Genomic DNA, 21,597 nt, shown 5'->3' on the forward strand with positions numbered 1-21,597 from the left:
GAGTGGCTGGTGGGTTTGAACCACCAGCCTTCTGGTTAGCAGTCAAGTGCCTTAGGCACTACACTACCAGAGCTCCTTCATTATGTGAGTAGAATCTCAAAACTATATATAATATTTTAGATACTTTTTGCTGTTTTATATGAACACAAGAAGCATCCTTCCTTTTATTTTGTTCCAAATATCCTAAGATTTGGTTTGACTTGTATTATAGTATACCAAGAGTTAAACAGATGGTTTCTTAATTTTACCCCAAATCACGCAGAATTTCTTTCCTGGTCTGTCTTCTGTACTGGTCCTAGTCTCTTTTAGGCTCTAGCCCTTTTGACAATTACCTTGGCATTATTCCAAGCTGAGCCTTCTAATTTTAGAGTCAAAGCACTGGAAGAACAAACCACAGATGTGCATTGAAATATATGCAGCATGGGTGCAGAACCATTTCTAAGAGTTAGAAAAGATATCTTTTATCTTAAAGATGTTGTTTGAAAACTTACTGTATTTCCTTTTCTTTTTCTTTGTCTGGTCCAAGAATATTATTTTATTTTTCCCACATCACAGTGAGCCTTGTGATAAAAAATGATTTATCAAAACATTTATTTTCCAAGTATTAATTGCCATTGTTCGTATATTTGTATGTCATAATAGATTTTAAATATTATTTTTAGCTCAAAGCATACTTTTTTCTTTATTATATAATACAGCCAGTTTTGCACTGTATGATTCAATTAACCTAGTAAGAATACTTTATGGCGGGGAAAAAAAGAACAACTTTTTTCTAAGACAGGATTCAGAAGTCTTACAAAAACTCAAGCTATGCCCGGGTTTATAATAGGCAGGTAACTTTGGGGTCACACAGATCTGATTTTGAACACAAATCCTGACCCTTAGTAGCCTTCCTCTGTCCAGTAGAAACATGGGTCAGTCATTTTGGATCCATTATCTGCATCTACACAGTAAAGTAAAATAGAAAAAAAAAGAGGAATTGTTTGATGAACTTGAGCAATGCAGATACTCTAAATAAATTTTTTTAAAAAATTATTGTGTTTCTGGTGAAAGTTTACAGAGCAAATTGTTTCTCCATTCAACAACTCATACACATTTTGATTTGTGACGTTGATTGCAATCCCGACAGTGTAATAGCACTTTCCCCTATTCCTCCCTGTGTTTACTGTTTCCATTTGCCCTTCTTTCCTGTCCCTTCCTGCCTTCTGAGCTTTCTCCCTGGGCAGAGGCTGCCCTTTTGATCGATATGATTGGTGCTCCCACGATGTTATTCTTGTTGTAGGCCAGTCTATTGTTTGGCTGAAAGTTGGGCCATGTAAAGGGGTGCTATTTTGGTTCCAGGCTTGAAAGATATCCGAGAGCAATATTCTTGGAGGTTCTACTAGTCTCTGTCAGACCAGTAAGCTTGGTCTTTTTTATGATTTTAAGTTTTGTCCACATTTTTCTCCCACTTTATCAAGGATATCCCACTGTGATCCTTTCAGAGCAATTGGCAGTGGTAGCCGGGCACCAGTTAGTTTTTCTGGTCTAAGGTTCGTGAAAGCTGGGGTTCTCGTGGTTCAATAGTTTTTTGGACTGTTTCCATGCATCTTTGATTTTCTTCACTCTTCTTTGCTCTGGACAGGGAGAGACAAACAGTTATCCCTTTAAATAGCAACTCACAAGCTTTTGAGACCCCAATTGCTACTCATCAAAGTAGAATATAGAGTGTTGTCTTTGTGAAGTATGTTATGCCATTTGACCTTGATGTCCTATGGTCCTAAGACCCCAGGCCCAGCGACTAATTCATTCAAGGTATTTGGTTATAGCTAAACTAAGACATTTTACAACTTTGCCCCCTGTATGTTCCACTATATTCATGAATATATTTGCCACACATATAAATATGTATGTAGAAATATCCTCTGTCAATCCTATATATAGTCGTAGCTCTCACCTTCCCACTCTTGTTCAGCTTGCATATCTATTCATATATCCACTTGCAGATTATTGTTGTTACTGTTATTACAGGATTATGTGTTGTTGTTGTTGTTGTTATGTGCCATCGAATCGGATCTGACTCATAGCGACCCCTCCTTGGGTTTCTGAGGTGGTATCACCACAGTAGATTGTCCAACCTTCCTTCTTGAAGAGTGGCTGGTGGGTTTGAACTGCCAGCCTTCAGGTTAGCAGTCAAATTCCTTAGGCACTACGCTACCTGAGCTCCTACAGGATTATGTATGTATGTATGCATGTATTTACCTTTGTTGCCTTTAACTCTTGTACTCCTTCCAGTGTATAAAGGTTGGGGGTGAAGGGGTGGAAATAAGATTACAGATCTGAATTGTAGGTTGCTGCTAATTTATTTGTAAAATCCATTTCTCAAGGACCCCTAACTTCTTGTGGCCAATTTATTTAAGATAAGATGAAATTGACCCACACTCCATCTTGAATCTCCAGTAATCTTTGGAGGGAGAAATGGGGGAGGTGGCAAGTGATAGAGGCTTCTGTATTTTCTAGTCTTTTCCTGACTCCTGGTTGCTGCATTTGTTGATTTCTCAGTTTCCATTCTCTCATCCCCCTCTGCATCTTATGCCTCTTTTCTCCATTGCATTGCCTCCCTGGACTTCACCCAAATCTCTTTATTTCCCTAAGTGTTAACTTAAGGTTAATGTAATAGCTTTAAAAAGTATTAACAATATGGGAAAGCAGAGGGGAACATTACATTGTAGTTATAATCTGTATTTGAACAAGTCTTCTAGGTGATAGTCTGAAATATACCAAGTTTTTAGTAAATTCTTATTTATGTAAAGATTTGTGCATTCTTTCTTAGAAATGTCTTGCAAATTTCACTTCTCTTCTGCATCTCTCATTGTAGTACACAAGCTAACAACTTCTTAATTCATCTCTCTTCCCACCATTTTAGACATTTATTCAGTAAAAATTTATTGTGTATATACTATGTTCAAGGAACTGTATTAGATACTGGGAGACATCAAAGAATAGAAAAGACAAGATTCTGAGGCACATGAAATAAAATCTACATGAGAGAGCCCAACAATAAATAGTGAGTGAAATTATTTCATATTGTAATGGGAACTGTAAAGGAAATACACAAAATGATTGATAATGATTAAGGGTCTATTAACTCTGGTAATGAGAAAGGGATCCGGAGGAAAAGATGTTTTGGCCAAGGCCTGAGAGGTGAGAGTGAGTCAGCCTTTTACACACTTGGAAAAAGGCAGAGGAAATATTAATAATTGGTAACATTATTGAGTTGTTGTTATGGGCCAGTTATAATTTTAAGGCTCTACATGTATTTATTCTTTTAATCCTCACAACAGCACTATGGGGTAAATATGTTTAATATGCCAGTTTTATCAGTGAACAAAACTGAGGCACAGAAAGGTTGGATAGTTTGCAAAGATGGCATAGCCACCATTCAGGGTGAGATGAGATTAGAAGGGTAGATAGGGTCTTATTTACCTAAGTGCAAATTTTGGACTTCACCCTAAGTAGAGTGGAGGCCATTAACTAATTTGATCTGATTAACATCTTTGGCTGATGGGTGAGAATAGATTGTAAGGGAGCCAGGTAGAAGCAGGAAGCACAATGGAGGCTATTGCTGTGGAGGAGGTAAGAAATGATGGTGACTTAAACGAGGGCAGTGGCTATGGAGATGAAGTGATACAGACAAAAGTGGGATTTTTTGTTTTGTTTTGTTTTCATAATTGAAGATTTTTGTTTGTTTGTTTTATGTACAAGGAATTAGCTTTGTTTCTTTTGCTGGGTAGATGTCTTGGATAATCCATTCAAGAAAGATCACTTAGTCCAACTTGATGAATCCTATATCATTTGTGTACTGACAAAAACACTGACAGCACATATTGAAATGGTATTTCCAGATCAGGCCATGCTGGTTTGAGCACACGTGACAAGAGTGGGAACTTTGGCTGCAGGTGGCTCCAGTAGAACTGCTGGTGACCCATCCTGCTCTGAGGGACGCACAAAGGCAAAAGTAGGATTTTTTTGTGGATAAAAGAAATAGGCCATGGTGATCAATTAAATCATGAACAACTCTTAGATTTTGGGCCTACACAACTTGGCAGATGTGTCTGCCATCTTCTGTGATGGCAAGACCAGGCAAATACAGACTTCCGTGAGGAAAATAATGAGTTCCATGGTGGCCCTGAGTAGTTTGAGATGTAAACCGAGCCATAAAGTAGCCAATTGAACAAAAAGAATTTTGAGGTCAGGAAAGAGATCAAGGCAGAAAATACAATTCTGGGTGCCACCAGTCCAGTGATGGTAGTTTTTAGAAAAAGGTTTGAATCATCCAGGGAGAGAATTTAAATAGAGAAGAGGGCCAAGAACAACATTGGGCACTCTTAGGGCACATTCAGAGACTGGATAGAAGAAGAGGAGCCCTCTGTCATAACCTGGCATTTCAAGGGATGATGCTTGGGAAAAAGTATAGACCAAGTCATGGAGAACCAAGTATGACAGCTCACTCAGAGCTTTGTCCACACTTCATTGATTTAGTCACTTTCTGCACTGGACTCTCCTCCAGCCATGATGAATTCTTGTTATCTGAACATGTCCATTACTTTATGTCTCTGATTCTTTGTTCAGATTGTACTTTTTCTAAGAAGCCTTTCTGACAACTCCCTCTGCTATCTTATCACTGCTACTACTGTGTTTCCACAGCATGTTGCACATGCCAGTGTGATATCACTTACCACATTTTAACTGCTTTTAGTTCTTTGTCTTCTATCAGACTATGAACTCCTTAAGAGCCAGGATCATGTCATTCATCCTCATATTCAGCACTTGCACACCCTACATTTTTTATTGTTTTTAGGTGCTGTCAAGTTGATTCTGATTCTGATTCATAGTGACACCATGTGATAGAGTAAAACTGCCCATAGGGTTTTCCTGACTGTAATCTTTAACAAAGCAGATCTCCAGGTCTTTTCTCCTGCAGAGCCACTAGGTAGGTTTGAACTGCCAACCTTCTTGTTAGCAGCTAAGTGTTTAACCATTGTACCATCAAGGCTCATTTGCACACCACATAGGAATTCTCAATAAATATCTATTGAATGAGCGATTGAAACAGTTCTACAGAACTGGTATCTAATCAGATCTGTAATTTCTCTCCCAACAAAGATTTCAGGGAAAAGGATGACTATTATCTATGAAGCAAAACTAGATAAGGAAGGTGTGGTTTCTAGAGAGGTATCACTAAATCAACACTAATAATGAATGAATAAAAGAACAAAAAGTACCTTGTTGAACACTTACTATATGCTAGACACTGCTCATAATTTATATGTCATTTATAAACTAATTCACAAATTGGAATTGTAGGATTTCTGACTTTAATACTATCTGGACAAAGCATTTATATTTCTTTTTCCTCAGTTTTAGAATTCATAATCTTTTTGAAGGTAAGACCTTCAAAATTTAAAATTCTTGTTTCCTTTGTACTCCTTAGCACTTGGTTTTCCACTAAATGCCAAATAATTATTTATTATCTTAAATTAATAAAGCTATCTCTTGCATATACAAAAATCTCAGTCACTTTTCAAATAAAGAATTTCTAATGCTAACCATAATTGTACTCATGAGGAACCTGTACATAGATCAGGAGGCTATCATTTGAACTGAATAAGGGGACACTGCATGGGTTTAAATCAAGAAGGGAGTGTGTCAGAGTTGTATCCTTTCACCATACTTATTCAGTCTGTACACTGAGCAAATAATCCAAGAAGCTAGACTATATGAAGAAGAACATGGCATCAGTAATGGAGAAAGAATCATCAACAACCTGTGATACACTGACGACACAACTTTCCTTGCTGAAAGTGAGGATGACTTAAAGCATTTACTAATGAAGATTGAAGAATACAGTCTGTAGTATGGATTACACCTCAATATAAATAAATAAAAATCCTCACAACTGTACCAATAAGCAGCATCATGATAAATGGAGAAAAGATTGAAGTTGTCAAAGACTTCATATTACTTGGTCCCACAATCAACACCAGTGGAAGCAGCAGTCAAGATATCAGATGATGTATGTTGTTCTTGTTGTTATGTGCCATCAAATCAGACCCAACTCATAGCGACCCCTCGTTGGGTTGCTTAGGCAGTATCACTACGGAAGTAGATTGCCCCACCTTCCTTCCGAGGAGTGGCTGGTGGATTTGAACCTCCTGCCTTCTGGTTAGCAGTGAAGTGCCTTAGGCATGTATAGCACTGGGCAAATTGGCTGCAAAAGACCTCTTTTAAGTGCTGAAGAGCAAAGATGTCTCCTTGAGGATGAAGGTGCACCTGACACAAGCCATGGTATTTTCAATCGCCTCATACGCATGTGTGACCTGGACAATGAATAAAGAAGACAGAAGAGTTGATGCTTTTGAGTTGTGGTGCTTCCAAAGAATGCTGAATGTACCATGGACTGCTAAAACATCTAACAAATCTGTCCTGGAAGAAGTGCAGCCATAGTGCTCCTTGGAAACGAAAATGGCCAGACTTCATCTCACCTACTTTGGTCATGTTGTCAGAAGGGACCTTTCCCTGGAGAAGGATATCATGCTTGGTAAAGGGGAGGGTCAATGAAAGAGGGGAAGGCCCTCAACAAGATGGATTGACACAGTGGCTACAACAATGGGCTTAGGTATAGCAAGGATCATGGAGCTGGCACAGGACTGGGCAGTGTTTTGTTCTGCTGTACATAGGGTCACTGTGAGTCAGAGATGACTCTATGGCACCTAACAACAACATAAACAACAACAGTGTTTTCAATGGTTCATTTTGTAGAAGTGGATCACCAGGCTTCTCTTCCAAGGTGCCTCTGGATGGACTCAAACCTCCAACCTTTCAGTTAGCAGCTGAGTGCATTAACTGTTTGCACCACCCAGAACTCCAACCTGTCAAGATACTGCCCCACAAAACTTTTGCTTTCCCATAACAAAGATTGGAAAATGATAGGTATCTTTCTGCATCTTCACAGTCTAAATACCATAGTTCTCCAAACTGAGTTCTCTGAAACTTCTGCAAGATGTTAATAGGTTTTCTGAAAGGGAGGGTGGGGAAGTTCCATGATATCAACCAAATACGTAGATAATGTTATTGGTGACTTGTACATACAGTCATTACAGGTTTTGAGAAACTCTACAGTAAAGACAGCTGTTTATATCCGTATTTCTAAACTTTTTTGAACATAGACTCTGTCTCTTTCTATTATCTGTACCAAAGGAAAAAAAAAATCACTATTTAAGAGAATATAAAAGATAAGTAGCTATATAATGGCCATGAATCCTTTCTGAAGCAATCCTTCAAAAAAACAAAACCTGATTTAAATTGAAAACACTATGAAGCACAATTGTCCCTTGACACAGATGAGGTCACCATGAGTTGGAATCGACTGAATAGAAACTGTTTTTGTTTTTTAATTTGTTCAAGTTAAAACAAAAGCTGATAAGGGTGCTTTCTCTTTTTAATATCTGATTATTTAAGTCTGAGCAAAAAGTCCTAATTTAACAGAGAATGGTGCTCCATATCACTCTCATTGTTGGAATTTTCACATTTCTTTGGCCCAAGATAGGAAGTCTTCAAATTCTATACCCTCTGGCTTTAAGGACCATCTACGTTACAACCTTACTGGATCTCTTACAGTTCCATAGCATATATCCCACCTTCTAGGCAAACTAGACCCATCATTGTTTTCTGAACATGCCATCTTCTTTTTTCTCTTCCTCTTTCATTTGTCTAGCATATGCACCCATTCATCTCCCTATGCTAAAACTGGACCATGTATTTAATAAGTATTTATTAAAGTTCACTCCATGCAAGGAACTAATTATGCTTGTAATTTTAGAAAAAAGATACTCATAGAATATCTTATGTGTCTCCTGGTTGAACACAAACATTCTCTCAACTGTCTTAGAATATTTTATAAAACCCCCCCCAGAACAACAGTTTTCTTACCTTCATATTTTAAAAATTAACTGTGTGCTTGCTTCTTACCTACTAAAGGACTAAGAATATTGCAAGCAGGAGCTATACCTTAATTGCAAACCTGGAGAGCCAGGTAGAGTTGAGTGCATAGGCACCCCTATGGAGATTAATAGAGGGGCAATAATCCTCCTCTAACCAAAGATGTCCACTTCTGACTCCTCAGGAATTTGACATGTGTTGAAAAACAAGATTTCCCAGATAACACCTATCCATATCTCCCCTGCAGAATGGACTTGCTTTAGGACAAGCCTCATCCAGAGTCAGAGAAGACCCTACTTTCACCTACTCACTCCTAATAATGTTGGGTAGTAAAGGTGAATGAGCAGAGTCGATTGATGTAATTAAACTGACAATGTTTTTAATTTTATGAAACAAATATAGTCAAAACCAAATTAAAAGCTAAGTTTCTGTTTCAAAGAATTTTCAAACTACAATCACTTTACTTGAAATATCATTAAAAAGTTTTAATTGGACTGAAAGGCCTTGACCATCCTGGAGTAGCAGAAAGATTGGTCTCAATTCCTTTTATAATTTATCTTATATTAGATAAGACATGAATGCCATGTTAGGAAGGTTTCATGCACCTATACTTAGAGAGAACTCTCATTGTTGATATAGAGGATATAATGTATCTTATCCTCTTTTTCCTAGTGTTTTGTTTCTTGAACCTTCTGAAATAAATGATTGAAAAACAATAAGGAAATAAAAGAATAAGCAGAGAAGAGGTAGAAGAAGAATATAATTTAAAAAAAAAAAAAAAACCAGATGATTCCTCATCTCTTTTTGTTCTGTGTTTGCTGGTCATTTCTTACTGCTTTGTACCTAGGAGGAGTGAGAATTTGAACACGAAGGAACAAGATGAATGAAAATTGAAAACTTTTCTGACAGGGACTGTCTTAATCATTTAATAACTATAGGACTGTAAGAACCAAAGTTGGATACCAATCCACCATGTTACATAATCAACATTGGTTTAGTTCTTTGTACCAGACATTTTATCTTCTCATGAGGAAAGTGGTAAAGGAAAAAAGACAAGAAATGACTTAATTTGGCATGCAAAAATATTTTATTTGCTGTCAGAGTCAATATTTAACCTATGCTGGTAAGCTTGTATGACAATCACTTTATGCCTCTTTTAATCCTTTCTTTAAAACTTCTCTTTATAGGAAAAGATAAGATTAAAGTATCTGAGGATGACCTGAAGAAACTCCTTCTGATTAAATGGTGTGTTTTAGAAGCCATTCGTTTAAGAGCCCCTGGTGTCATTACTAGAAAAGTGGTGAAGCCTGTTAAAATTTTGGTGAGCTTTGATTTAGTTTTAAAATAATCAGCCTTCTAGAAAAAAAAAAAAAAAAAGTACATATTTTGCCCACACATTACTAGACAATGCTTCATGTTCCATTAAGCACTAAGTGACCCTGGAGAGGTTATGAAAAAGAGCTGTGCAGCAAATTAACATTTCATTAATATGCTGATGGGTATTTGGGCTAAAATGTGACCCTTTGATCACCATCTTGGCTGTATGATTCCGTATCAGGATTAGTTTAATCCTTTTTGATTCAAGCCAATGGATTGGATAGTCTCTTCTCCGACGAATAATCAACAAGGGTTCCCGAGGAGCAACAAGCTGAGGAATTCAGAGTGTAAAGTTCTTAATAGAAGGTATTTGGATAAATAGTAGGCAGTTTCAGGCCACAGATCACAGATTTGGAACAGACAGCAGAAATGCCATGGATAATCTCTACTGATACTAGGGTCAGTGGCTGCGTGAGGGAGAGAGGTGTTTTCTACGAGCAAAGTAGGAGAAAAGTCTCAAGTGTACCATGGAAAGTATGTGCACATGGCCGACTTACAGGTCAATACTTGGTGACTCAATCAGTCAGAAGAAAAAGGGTTTTTTGTTTTTGTTTTGTTTTTTTCAGAAAGACTTGACTTTGAGCTTACATTATTGAGATAGAGTGCATTTTCATTCACTCTTTTATACACAGACTGAGAGTACTTGGATTCAAACCAAGAACGTTTTGCAGTGGTTGAAGACGAGACAAAAATCCAGCTTGTCAGAGTTGCAACTTGCTAAATGCAAAGGAGACATAGTTTATTTAACTACTCTTACATAAATTATAGCATTTAGTTCTAGTAGTATTTTGGCAGTTTTTGATTTTAAGTAATATTACTTAATCGAAGCTATACATGTAGAAGAATATGCCTTGATAGGAGTTGGCCAAATGACTTGGTGCAGTTAACTAGAACAATATGCTTATTACCCTGAACACTAGTGTAACTCTTTTTGAACATTTATTATATATCAGTTATATGCTGGTTAGTAGATAATTAGCTGAATTACAGGCTAATGATTTATTTCTTGGTCAATATCTTGGTTGTTGTTTTTACTATAAAGATCTTACACATATTCTGTTAGGTTTATTTAAACCAACATACATCATTTATTTTGCAGCTATCCTGAATGGTATTTCTTAAAGTTTTGGTCTCTATTTGTGCATTGCTTGTTTATGGAAATGCAAATGATTTTTGTGTGCTGACCTTGTGTATGCAACTTTGTTAAACTCAGCTATGAATTCCCTATAAAACTGTATTTTTAATTAAAAATAATAGATATCCCAAACAATTTAAGATTATATGCCTATATATATATATATATATATATATATATATATATATAGTCTCCGCTTCTTCACATCATACTTTCTTCCTAGAGGACGTGAGGCTCAGATATATCTATGCTCCTTTCAAAGCTGGCTGTGGCTTTCTCTGTAGGAGAACAGCTCCAGCACATGTGCTCCGACTACTGTCTTCTAAGAATGTCTCAGCATTTTTGTTTATTATTTTTCACAATGTCTTTTTAATATCTGTGAAAGTTTCAGTGTTTCTTGTGCTTACTACTTATTTTCTAAATAAAACGAACACAGCCTTTCCTTTTAAGAGGCCAAAACTAATCACTGTAACTTCCTAGCTGCAAAAATGAGACATTAACTTTAAAAATGATACCTTGTACAACGTTACCTTCTTATTAAATAGGTAAAACATGGAGATGAGGGGAAAAAAGAAGACCATAAAAGGAAGTAAAGAGTAAACATTTGCTTAAAATTTCGTAACTCAGGGATAACTGTGAATATTTTAGTATTATAATTTTAATTGTTTTTCCTCTAGTGTGTACATTTTAGAAAAATTCAATTGACATCATGTTATGCTATTTCATAATATACTGTGATTTAATTTAATAATAGATCATGAATAGTTTTCTGTGTCAGTAAAATATGTCTTTACCATTTTCAACTCCAACACAGTGATCTAATATATGAATGTACTATTAATTTTTAAATCAATTCCCTATTTGTGAATATGTATGTTACTTCTAGTTTTTTACTATTATAAAGATTGCCAGTATGAACATCTTTATAGCTAAATCATTATGTACCTTTGTAATTGTTTTCTTAGTATAAATTCATAGAACTTGGTCCTGTTAAGCCTGATATATTTTTTAAAACAAATGGAATATCTTTGCTAAACTAAAGCCTACAGTTATGTTACCAGGAAATTGGATTATAAAAAACATTTTACATAGGATCATCTATATTGAATAGTGACAGAGGCCCATATTCTCTCCCCCATTGGACAACTGATCAAGATTTCTTGCAATGAATGCTAGAAGTGTTCTCCCACTGCCCTACCCTCATATAGTCTGAACAGTTTTGGCATAAAGTTAATTTGCAAGAATATCCAGAAAAAACAAAGAAATGTTAAAAAAGAAGAATAATGAGGGAATATTAATTATCTTCTCAATGTATTAAACTTCTCAGTGTATAAAACTACAACAATTAAAACAATATGATTCTGGTGTCAAACCAGACACATAGGTCAATAGAATAGACTGGATAGGTAGCAAAGAAACAAACTCCTTTGTACCTAAGAATTTAATACAGGATAAATGAAGCATTATGAATCAATGAAAAGGCAAGAGATTAATATATGGTTTGGGATGAATGACTAAATGTGAGTATTTTTTAAGCCTCTAGAGTAGTGGTTCTCAACTATTTTGGTCCCAGTATCCCTTTGATACTTCACAGTTATTGAAGACCACAAAGGGCTTTAGTCTGTTATATCTATCAATATTTACAGTATTAGAAATTAAAAATTTAGAATTGTTAAAACATTTGTTTAGTAGTTTGTTCAAAACTAACAAGAAACATATTACATATTAACATAAATAGCATAATTTTCTGAAGATAACTATATTTTCCAAAATAAAAACAATGAAAAATAGCATTATTTTATATTCTTACAAAGCTATTTAATGACTTTCTTAGTAGAAGATATTTGGATTCACATGTATGCATTTGCAATCAATCTGTTGTGATATGTTGATTCCATTGGAGGACTGGAAGAAAATTCACCCTCATATGTAGTGTATAGTTGGAAAAGGGAGGAGTATTTTATTTAATAGCCTTTTCAGATATTTGTGGATATTCTTTGATACTATGCTAAAACTCAACAAGTGATGATTTCCAAAAGATTTGTTACAATGTGAAACCTAAAAATGTATCAATGAATACTTTATACTGTTCCATTAAAATTAATTGGTCTGTGGTATACTTTGGATTTTTGACCTTATGAACTCTGAAAAAGATTTAAAATCAAACCAAACTCACTGCCATCGAGTCAATCCCGACTCATAGTGACCCCTCCTTGGGTTTCCAAGGTGGTATCTCTATGGAAATAGATTGCCCAATCGTTCTTCCAAGGAGTGGTTGGTGGGTTTGAACTGCCAAACTTCTGGTTAGCAGTCAAATGCCTTAGGCACTACGCCACTCCTGCTACTGTAGAGAGAAAACAGCTGCGTATGTTCAGAATAAGGAGCTATGGTAGCATTGTGGTTAAGGCATGTGTTTGGCTGCTAACCAAAAGGTTGGCAGTTCAAACCCACCAGCTGCTCTGTAGGAGAAAGATGAGGCAGTCTGCTTCCATAGAGATTTACAGCCTTGGAAACCCTATGGGGTAGTTCTACAGTGTCCTACAGAGTTACTATGAGTTGGAATCAACTTGACAGAAATGGGTTTTACCAAATATATGTGCATATATAACTAATAATCAGAATTAGAAAGCAGTCATTATCTAAACTGGAAAGTAGAAATGACCCGTCCAGGAAAGAGTTGGATTTTTCACCATCAATTATAAAATGTATATATCTTCACCACAGTTTAGTAGCATTATTTTTAATGACCCAAACTCTCTTCAAATAAGATTTTTGAAAAATGGTTTGAAACCTGTTTTCTCTCTTAGAATTACACTGTTCCTTCTGGTGACTTGTTGATGTTGTCTCCCTTTTGGCTACATAGAAATCCAAAATACTTTCCTGAACCTGAATCGTTTAAACCTGTAAGTTATCTCTTTTAACATATTTTGTCCTTTTATTTTAATGAATTCTTATGCAGCAAGTATGAATTGATAAATTGACTAGGACTATATCATTGAGCAACAGTATTTCTCTGGTAACTAAGAACCAAGTTGGTTACAAAACACAGTTTAGATTACTCATATAGAAAACTCTCTGGAATAAGCTTCCCCAACTTTAGAATAAATTTTCACCCACAACTAGGAAGACATGTTAAAGTAAACATGCCTAGTTCTAATAGGAGACTTATTTCATGTTCTGCAGGCAATTGCTTCTGTTATTGGTTTCCAAGGGGTATGAAAAATAAAGCAAATTAAAATTGTGCTCTGCTATTTCATAGAACTGTGGAGTTACAGGACTGAACAGAATCTCAAGAGGTCATTTAGTCTGTTCTCTGCCTTTAGGTAAAATTGTCAGAAATGGCATCCAGATGTGTTCACTCTGCATCCCAAGGTTTCTCCAGCAAACAGGCCTGTCAGTGTCTTATTACGAAACTTATTACCCAGGGCAATTTTATGATGAAGCCTGAGACCTTTTTATAAATATTCTTCCACTTCAGAGGACAATTCTGTGGTTGATTTACGTTATCATTTACCTTTACCACTTAACAAAGTTCTTTTTAAGCCTTTTTATTTATATGTACATGTTCCAAAAACTAATTGTGTCTGATATTAATAACAGGTTGGGGGGGAAAAAACTTATCAACAACTCTGCAACTTTATATGCAAGGATTAGCTGTACAAGGTCATTTTTAGCCTAGAGAAATAAAGTTAAGCTTATTTATATAAGGCTGATTTGAAAAAAAAAAAAAAATGCTTTCTTCCCACAGGAACGCTGGAAAAAGGCAAATTTAGAGAAGCATGCTTTCTTGGACAGCTTCTTGGCATTTGGAAGCGGGAAGTACCAGTGTCCCGGAAGGTCAGTGAGACAGCTGGGCCACATTTATCCGGAGAGTCTGCAGAAAGGTGGATGGCTCAGAGGGGGAGGTTTTGGCTTCATCTGCCTTTTTCTTTATCATCAAACTACAGGGATATCTAGGAGAGCATGTTTTGTTTGGTTGGTCAAAGCATGTGATGTCTTCGTGGGAATGTCTAAAGTGGCTTTTGATACACATTGTGAGAGGAAAATATTGTATTTGTAGCTGCCAGATGAAAACTGGATTATGGTTCAAATGTTCAGCTTTCATATATGGGAAATTAGAAGTGGTTGAGTTCCACCCTTTTTAAAATAAAAATTGTTATTGTTGTTAGGTGCAATCAAGTTGATTGCAACTGATAGTGGCCTCATGTGGCAGAGTAGAACTGCTCTATAGGGTCTTCTCCTCGGAAGGAAGGTTGGGCAATCCTACTTCCGTAGTGATACCTTCTCAGAAACCCAAGGAGGGGTCGCTATGAGTCGGGTTTGACTCGACGGCACATAACAACAACAACATAGTGTCTTCTAAGTCTTTTTCCTGTAGAGTCTCTGGGTAGGTTTGAACTGCTAACATTTTTGGCTAGCAGCTGAGCTCCTGACTGTTGCCCCACCAGGAGCTGCTTAACATTTAAATAAATAAATAAATATGGAAGTATAATATTTCTTTAAATATGGCATTATCATGGATAGTAGCTAGAGTTAGAAAACTTCTTTAGTTTTTTTTTTTTTTTTGTAAATGATTTCATTCAATACCTTGTGTAGGTAAGTTTATTTTTATTGCACATGTCCATTATTAAAGTTATTTTCTATTTATTTATTTAGGTAGCAAATGTTTTTAAAGATCTAGACTGTGGCAGGCCCTATTCTAAACCCTGGAGATAGGGTACTGATGAAGACAGACATTGTTTCTGACTTGGAAGAACTTAGAACTTACAGTCTATATTAAATATGTCTCAAGAACTTACAGTCTATATTAAATGTCTCATTGCGTCATAATTTATAATTCTGTTGGAGAAATGTTGGTACTATTTGTACAAAATCCTACTCAATGATTGTATAAATACTTTTAACATCTTATAACTGAAATTTTCTAGTTTCTTGATTGAAGAGGTTAATTGTCCTCAATGGTTGAACAGTAATGAGAATTCATATTTGTGATTATGATTTACTGTACAGCATCCATTCTGTCTCTCTCTTGATTTATACCAATATGTTGCTAGTGATTTATACCTCTTCCCTCATGTTATTTATAATTATTCTAAGCCAATCATGGGAATTCTATCCCCCTTTTTATAATTATTCCAGAAACCTAAGCCTAAGCAAATTGATATCTAGTGTTTCCCTGGAGACAATTATTTGTTCTGAGGTAGGCAGTTGACCTAAACTGGCCAATCAAATTGAAGTAAGAGAATTTTCTCCCAGAGTTAGGAAACAGACCTCTGTCATCCTCTTCCATTAGATGTGAACATGGAAGTATGTAGCCCCAGCTGTTACTACCAGCAAGTCCCAGAAGGACAAGCCTTAGGATAATGCAGTCTGTGGACTGCAGAGCAGGGGTTTGGGAAAAAACAGTTCTATGTGATAGTAAAGTCACTGAATTCATTAGTCCAGAAGAGCTCATCTACTTCCTGCTATGTTAGATAATAAATGTCATTTTTTTCTTAGGTGGTTTAGGTTTGGAGTATTGTTTAGACCTGAAAACATGCTATACCCACCAAAAAAACACCAAAATTTTACATTGTAATTGTCAGATAGTCTAGGGGTATAACATACAAACAATAACAACAAACTTCATCCTGCATTTATATTATTTTTTCTTTAGAGAAGCAGTTCATAAAGCAGTTCTAAAAGCAACAAAAACATTACTTCTTTCCAATTCCCTTGCCATACGTTTACAACAGCAACTCAAGAGTTTATTATACCATTATCGAAAGTGACTGAGAAGTATTTTAAATCAAGGACTGAAATGCTTTGCAATGCAGCATGTAGTGTGGGCCAGTGGTCAAGAAATAATTGATGACTGTTGTTTCTAAGAGAGACTGAGTTTCATAGTAAACGATATAACAGAGGGGGACAATTCCCAAGATAAACCTGTCTTGGAAGATGTACAGCCAGACTCCTTAGATAGGAGGTTGGGGAGACTTCATCTCACATACTTTGGACATGTTATCATGAGGGACCAGTCCCTGGAGAAGGACATCATACTTGATAAAGTAAAGGGTCTGTGAAAAAGAGGAAGACCCTCAATGAGATAGACTGACACAGCAGCTGTAACAATGGGGTCAAACATAGCAATGATTATGAGAATAGTGCAGGACCAAGCAGTGTTTCATTTTGTTGTGCATGAGTCATTAGTTGTAACTCACTTAATAGCACCTAATAAAAACAACATGAAAGTTCAACTCAAAGAGTAGTATCTTATTTATACAGAAAAAAAAAAAAAAAAAACCTTACTGCCATCTAGTTGATTTTGACTCATAGCGACCCACTTTGAGTTTCTGAGGCAGTAAATCTTTATGGACGTAGATTGACCAATCGTCCTTCCACGGAGTGGCTGGTGGGTTTGAACAGTGGGTTTGAACCACCAACTTTCTGGTTAGCACTCAAATGCCTTAGGCACTATGCCACCAGAGCTCCTTATTTTATACAGAAACTACATATTTTTATGATTCACTGTGCTCTTGTTATATGCAAAGGATGGGTAAGACATGTTCTCAGCCCTCAAGAGATGATAATTTGGTAAGATCAAGCAGAAGTCACCAGGTTCATTAGTAAACACAAAGAATCCAGAATAAAAGATGCCCAAGCACCACATTGTGGAGATTCAAGAGAGAAGGTACATCTAGTCAAGGTGATCTTAGAAAATTTCCTGGGGAAAGTGGCTATTGAAGAGCTGGACAGTTTTCTGGGCTGAGGAAACAGAATGAGCAAAAGCACATTAAACACAGAGCTCTGTAGGTTAGGTATTTATTGTTTTACTATTATTAGGACCAGATTACAGGTAAAGGAGCTGAAGGAAATAAGGCTGAAAAGGTACATTGGCCAAATTGGTAAGGCTCCTTCATTCTTGGTTTAGGTGTTTTTACTTAGCAATCTAGGCACTAAGGAAGTGTTCAGAGTTTTTCAGTAAGGGAACGATAGCAGAGTAATCAGTGGTGGATAGAGTGGTTAGAGTAGGACATGACTTACATGGTCACGATAGTATTCCATGTGAAAGATATGAAATAGTAGAGCTTACCAGATTTGGAAAATAAGTGAGAATCAGTGGAGAAGAAAGATTTGAGGTAAACTGTAGCTTTGAATCTTGGTGGCTAGAATAGATGGTAGAAATAGGGAAATCAGGTAAACAAGATACTAAATTTTCCTTGGAAGTGTATCAAATATTTATCATAAAACCACACATCATGAATAAATACAACAATAAAAAAAACTCTCTAAGTATAATTTTCCATTAAGTTTCTGTTTTTAAAAGTCCTTAATTCTGGCTTTCTCTTCATTTAAACAACCAACCCATAAAATGTTTTGTTTTTAAAGACAGACAGAAACAAACATAATGACTTCATTTGGACTATGTATACCAAGATAGATCTTTCCACTAGTAATTTAATTCCACAAACCCTAAGTATAATTCCCAGAAAATTGCACTCATTCTTAGCTTGTGTACCAGGAGCCAATTTATTTTCTCATGTACCAAATACTCAGTGAGTCAGAGAAAGTTGCTTGTAATGTCACTGATGATCAAAGTTTGCCATGAACACATATTCTTGTGTTCTTGCAGCTGTCACCTCTTGGAGTTCAGGCCACCAAGGCAGTGTGAGAGTCCTTCTCACAAGTGAACACAGAAGATTTTGCTGAGTTTATTAAATAAGTGCTCATTGATGCCACGGGCTGCTGACCAAAGATCAGAATGGAAGAGCTATAGTTCCTCCTCTTAATAATTGTGGGAGTTCTGAAAATAGGCTTAGAGAAAGAACCTTTTACTTGGCATGTCCCTGTAGCAGGGAAGATCCTGGGAACACATAGGAAGGAAAATCTCACCAGGAATTCTACAGCTGAAAAAGTCTGGTGGCTTTTCAGAAAAACAAACAGGAAGAAGCAACAAGAACCACCAAACTTCTTCAGCAATGTTGCTGTTATGTGCTGTGGAGTCAGGCCTGACTCATAACGACCCCTCCTTGGATTTCTGAGGCAGTATCACTACAGAAGTATATTGCCCAAACTTCCTTCTGAGGAGTGGCTGGTGGGTTTGAACCTCCAGCCTTCTGATTAGCAGTCAAGTGCCTTAGGTACTATGGCACCAGAGCTCCTAAATAGTAGTGTGCAAAGTGAAGTGTTTACTGTGGAAATGCACTCTTAAACTATGAGATTTAAATAGAGGAACAAGATGGAATGTCCAGTGTTAGAATAACTTCTCTGAGTGTCTGAGAGTTGATGATTGTTGCACAAAAGGATGTGCTATCCCAATAAAGTTGATTTTCCTTGGTTCCCACCTCCTGCAAGAGGAGGCCTGGTTGGCTGTGTCATTATGCTGATTGGAATGGGTTAAATTCTATTGTACAATAATAGCCCTTATTTCTAGCAACATTAACACTCTTAGAAAATCATGCTTGAGTAAGAAGAAGGAGTCCTAAGAATAAAGTTGTAGTACTTGAGAAATGGAAATGAAGCATGAATTCCTGGGGAACAGAAACTGTGATTTCTACTTTTATTTTCCATGATTGAGTCCTTCATATATCCCAGGGTGGTGTTAGACCTCAAAGTAATGAACTTGTCTCAGAGAACTAATGAGAATAACATAGGTTTTGGAAATTAATTTAAAGCATAAGTAGAGTTGATGATAGATTAGTTAGTTAATTTTTTTATTATTACAGCTAACTAACATCTCTTGAGCACCTAGTATCAGTATGGCCATTCTTTCATGAAATAAATATTTATTGAAGGCATAATATGTGTCACTCAGGGCTCTAGGAATTAGTTACCTTGGGAAGCAAATCTGATGAACAATTTCCCTCAAAGAGCTTATATTCTAACTCAAGTCACTTAAAAAAAAAAAAAAAAAAAAAAAACCACCGGGGAGATTTAGAGAAGCCTGAATCCTGAATCCTTTATAATAATAGTTGGAGAGATGAGAAATAGCAATATGAAAAAACAATTACTACTTAACAGCATAAGATGTCATATGAGAAATACCAGATGATTTGAATAGGTAATATCTATCATAGGAGTTTGGAGGAAGGGGGATAGAAAAGGCTTTGTGGACTAGATGGGAATAATCAGTGAAAAACACAGAAGAATGCACAATTAGAGGAGAAACACAGGGCAACTTTAATAGAAGAGTTAAACTTGGGTCAAAAGTGGCAGTTGGCTGAGTTTCAAAAAATACTGACAAAAATGTTCTCTAATTTTGTGTTATTTCTTTTTTTCCCTTTCTTTTTTTTTTTATTTTTTTATTTTTATTCTGATTTGGGTGAAAGTGTACAGAGAAAATTCATTTTCCATACAGCAGTTCATACACATTTTGTCTCATGACATTGACTGCAATTTGCCACAATGTAACAGCTCTCTTTCCACTTCCTCCCCTTAGTTACCTGTTCCCTGTGTCCTTCCCTGGGATGTATGTACTTCACCCCCACCCTCCCAGTTGTCTCCCTATGCAAACATTGCCCTTCTGTTCTCCCATGTTGATGGCTCCAAGTAATGTATCTACCTGATATAAATGTTCACCCCTTATACCTGTCTATTGTTTGGCTGGAAGCCACAGGAGAGAGTTCAATTCCAGACCTGAAGGGTAGCTAAGGGCCATAATCTCAGGGGTCTCACCAGGCTCTATCAGACCAGCAAACCTGGTCTTTCAAAATGATTTTTGTTCCACATTGTTCTTCCACTTTATCCAGGATCTGCTGCACCAATCCCCCTCTGAGTGGTTGACAGTGGTAGCCGGTCACCATCTAGTTCTTCTGGTCTAATGGTCATATAGGCTGAGGATCAGATGGTCTACCAGTCCCTTGGAATAATTGTTTCCATGTGTCTCTGGTTTTCTTCATTCCTCTTTGCTCTGGATGAAGAGGGTCCCATCGTTGCATTTAGATGGCCACTTGCAAGCTTTAAAGATCCCAGTTGTTATTCACCAAAGTAGGATGTGGAACAATGTTTTTGTGTAGTATGTTATGCCAATCGAGCTTGATGTACCTGCCCACAGGTCCAAATACTCACTCCCTCTGGGTAGCTGGCTGTGGCCAAGAAGCCATCACAACCTTGTCCCCTGTCAGCTCTACTATAAACCTGGACATTCTTACAGCAGATACAAATAGGCATTTAGAAACATTGTCTGCTAACTCCATGTACTACTCTTATTTTCATCATGCTGTCTCCTATCATGATTTTTTCCTTATTACTTAAAATTTGCTATTATCTTCAGAAAATTTTCTTCCAAAAATACCCTCCAGAAGGACTATGGAATCAAACACTGATGGGAAAAAAAATTAAGTGTTCATAAACCAAAAAAAAAAAGAAAAGAAACTCATTGCCATCGAATTGATTCCAACTCATAGGTTTCCTTACGTACACAGACTGCCTCATCTTTCTTTCATGGAGCAGCTAGTGGGATTGAACCACCAACCTTTTGTTTAGCAGCCAAATGTCTTAACCATTATACCACCAGAGCTCCTTAAGTGTCCATATCAATGTATTAATGATATTAATGATAGCAAGGCAAATCTTTATTTGGGATTTGTGAAACTCTGAGTATAGTTGTTGCTATATATCTATTTTGAAGATAATGTAATTTTAACAGTTGGCATCTTATTCAGTAAAATATCTTTGCACAATAATTCTATATTTGAGAAGTGCTACAATCAGCTTTTCTCTCTTTGATACTTAGAAATAGCTAATTGCTTTTGAAGAGTAAGCAAAATCAGATCTCTGTGGATTTCATGAGAAGTTGAAAATCCACTTAAAGTTAAGGAATTTATTACCTAAACAAAGGCTTCCCCTCAACTGCTTGTTAAATAGAATTGGATGAACTATATTTACTTATATAATTGTTTCCTAACATCTTCCCTATAATGCACACATGTCCTTGAGGGTATATAAAAGGAGGTTAGAAATGAGGGTGTGAGGGGTGGATGTGGTTAATGCTAAGACTCTGAGCCAGGCTACCAGAATCCTTTATTCATTTTCAGCCATGCTTCTCTCTTCTCGCCGCTTTACGAAAAGAGCCCTGTCTCGCTCAAAGGAGCACAGAAACCACTGGCAAAATTGCAGCCATCACT

The 21,597-nt window shown here is 36.6% G+C and overlaps 1 protein-coding gene across 1 annotated transcript in view; it reads left to right on the top strand.

Annotated features, from left to right (window-relative positions):
* LOC103193074 (24-hydroxycholesterol 7-alpha-hydroxylase) overlaps positions 1 to 21,597 on the top strand; it is a 129,786-nt gene that overhangs the window by 80,917 nt on the left and 27,272 nt on the right. Inside the window, exons 8-10 of the mRNA XM_007936171.2 lie at positions 9,168 to 9,301; positions 13,300 to 13,395; positions 14,241 to 14,329. Of these exons, the coding sequence (XP_007934362.1) occupies positions 9,168 to 9,301; positions 13,300 to 13,395; positions 14,241 to 14,329 (319 nt within the window). The remainder of the gene's footprint in view (positions 1 to 9,167; positions 9,302 to 13,299; positions 13,396 to 14,240; positions 14,330 to 21,597) is intronic.

The sequence above is a fragment of the Orycteropus afer genome, unplaced genomic scaffold (genome assembly GCF_000298275.1).
Source record: "Orycteropus afer afer isolate SDZICR_OR568_19922 unplaced genomic scaffold, OryAfe1.0 scaffold00034, whole genome shotgun sequence".
NCBI lineage: Eukaryota > Metazoa > Chordata > Mammalia > Tubulidentata > Orycteropodidae > Orycteropus > Orycteropus afer.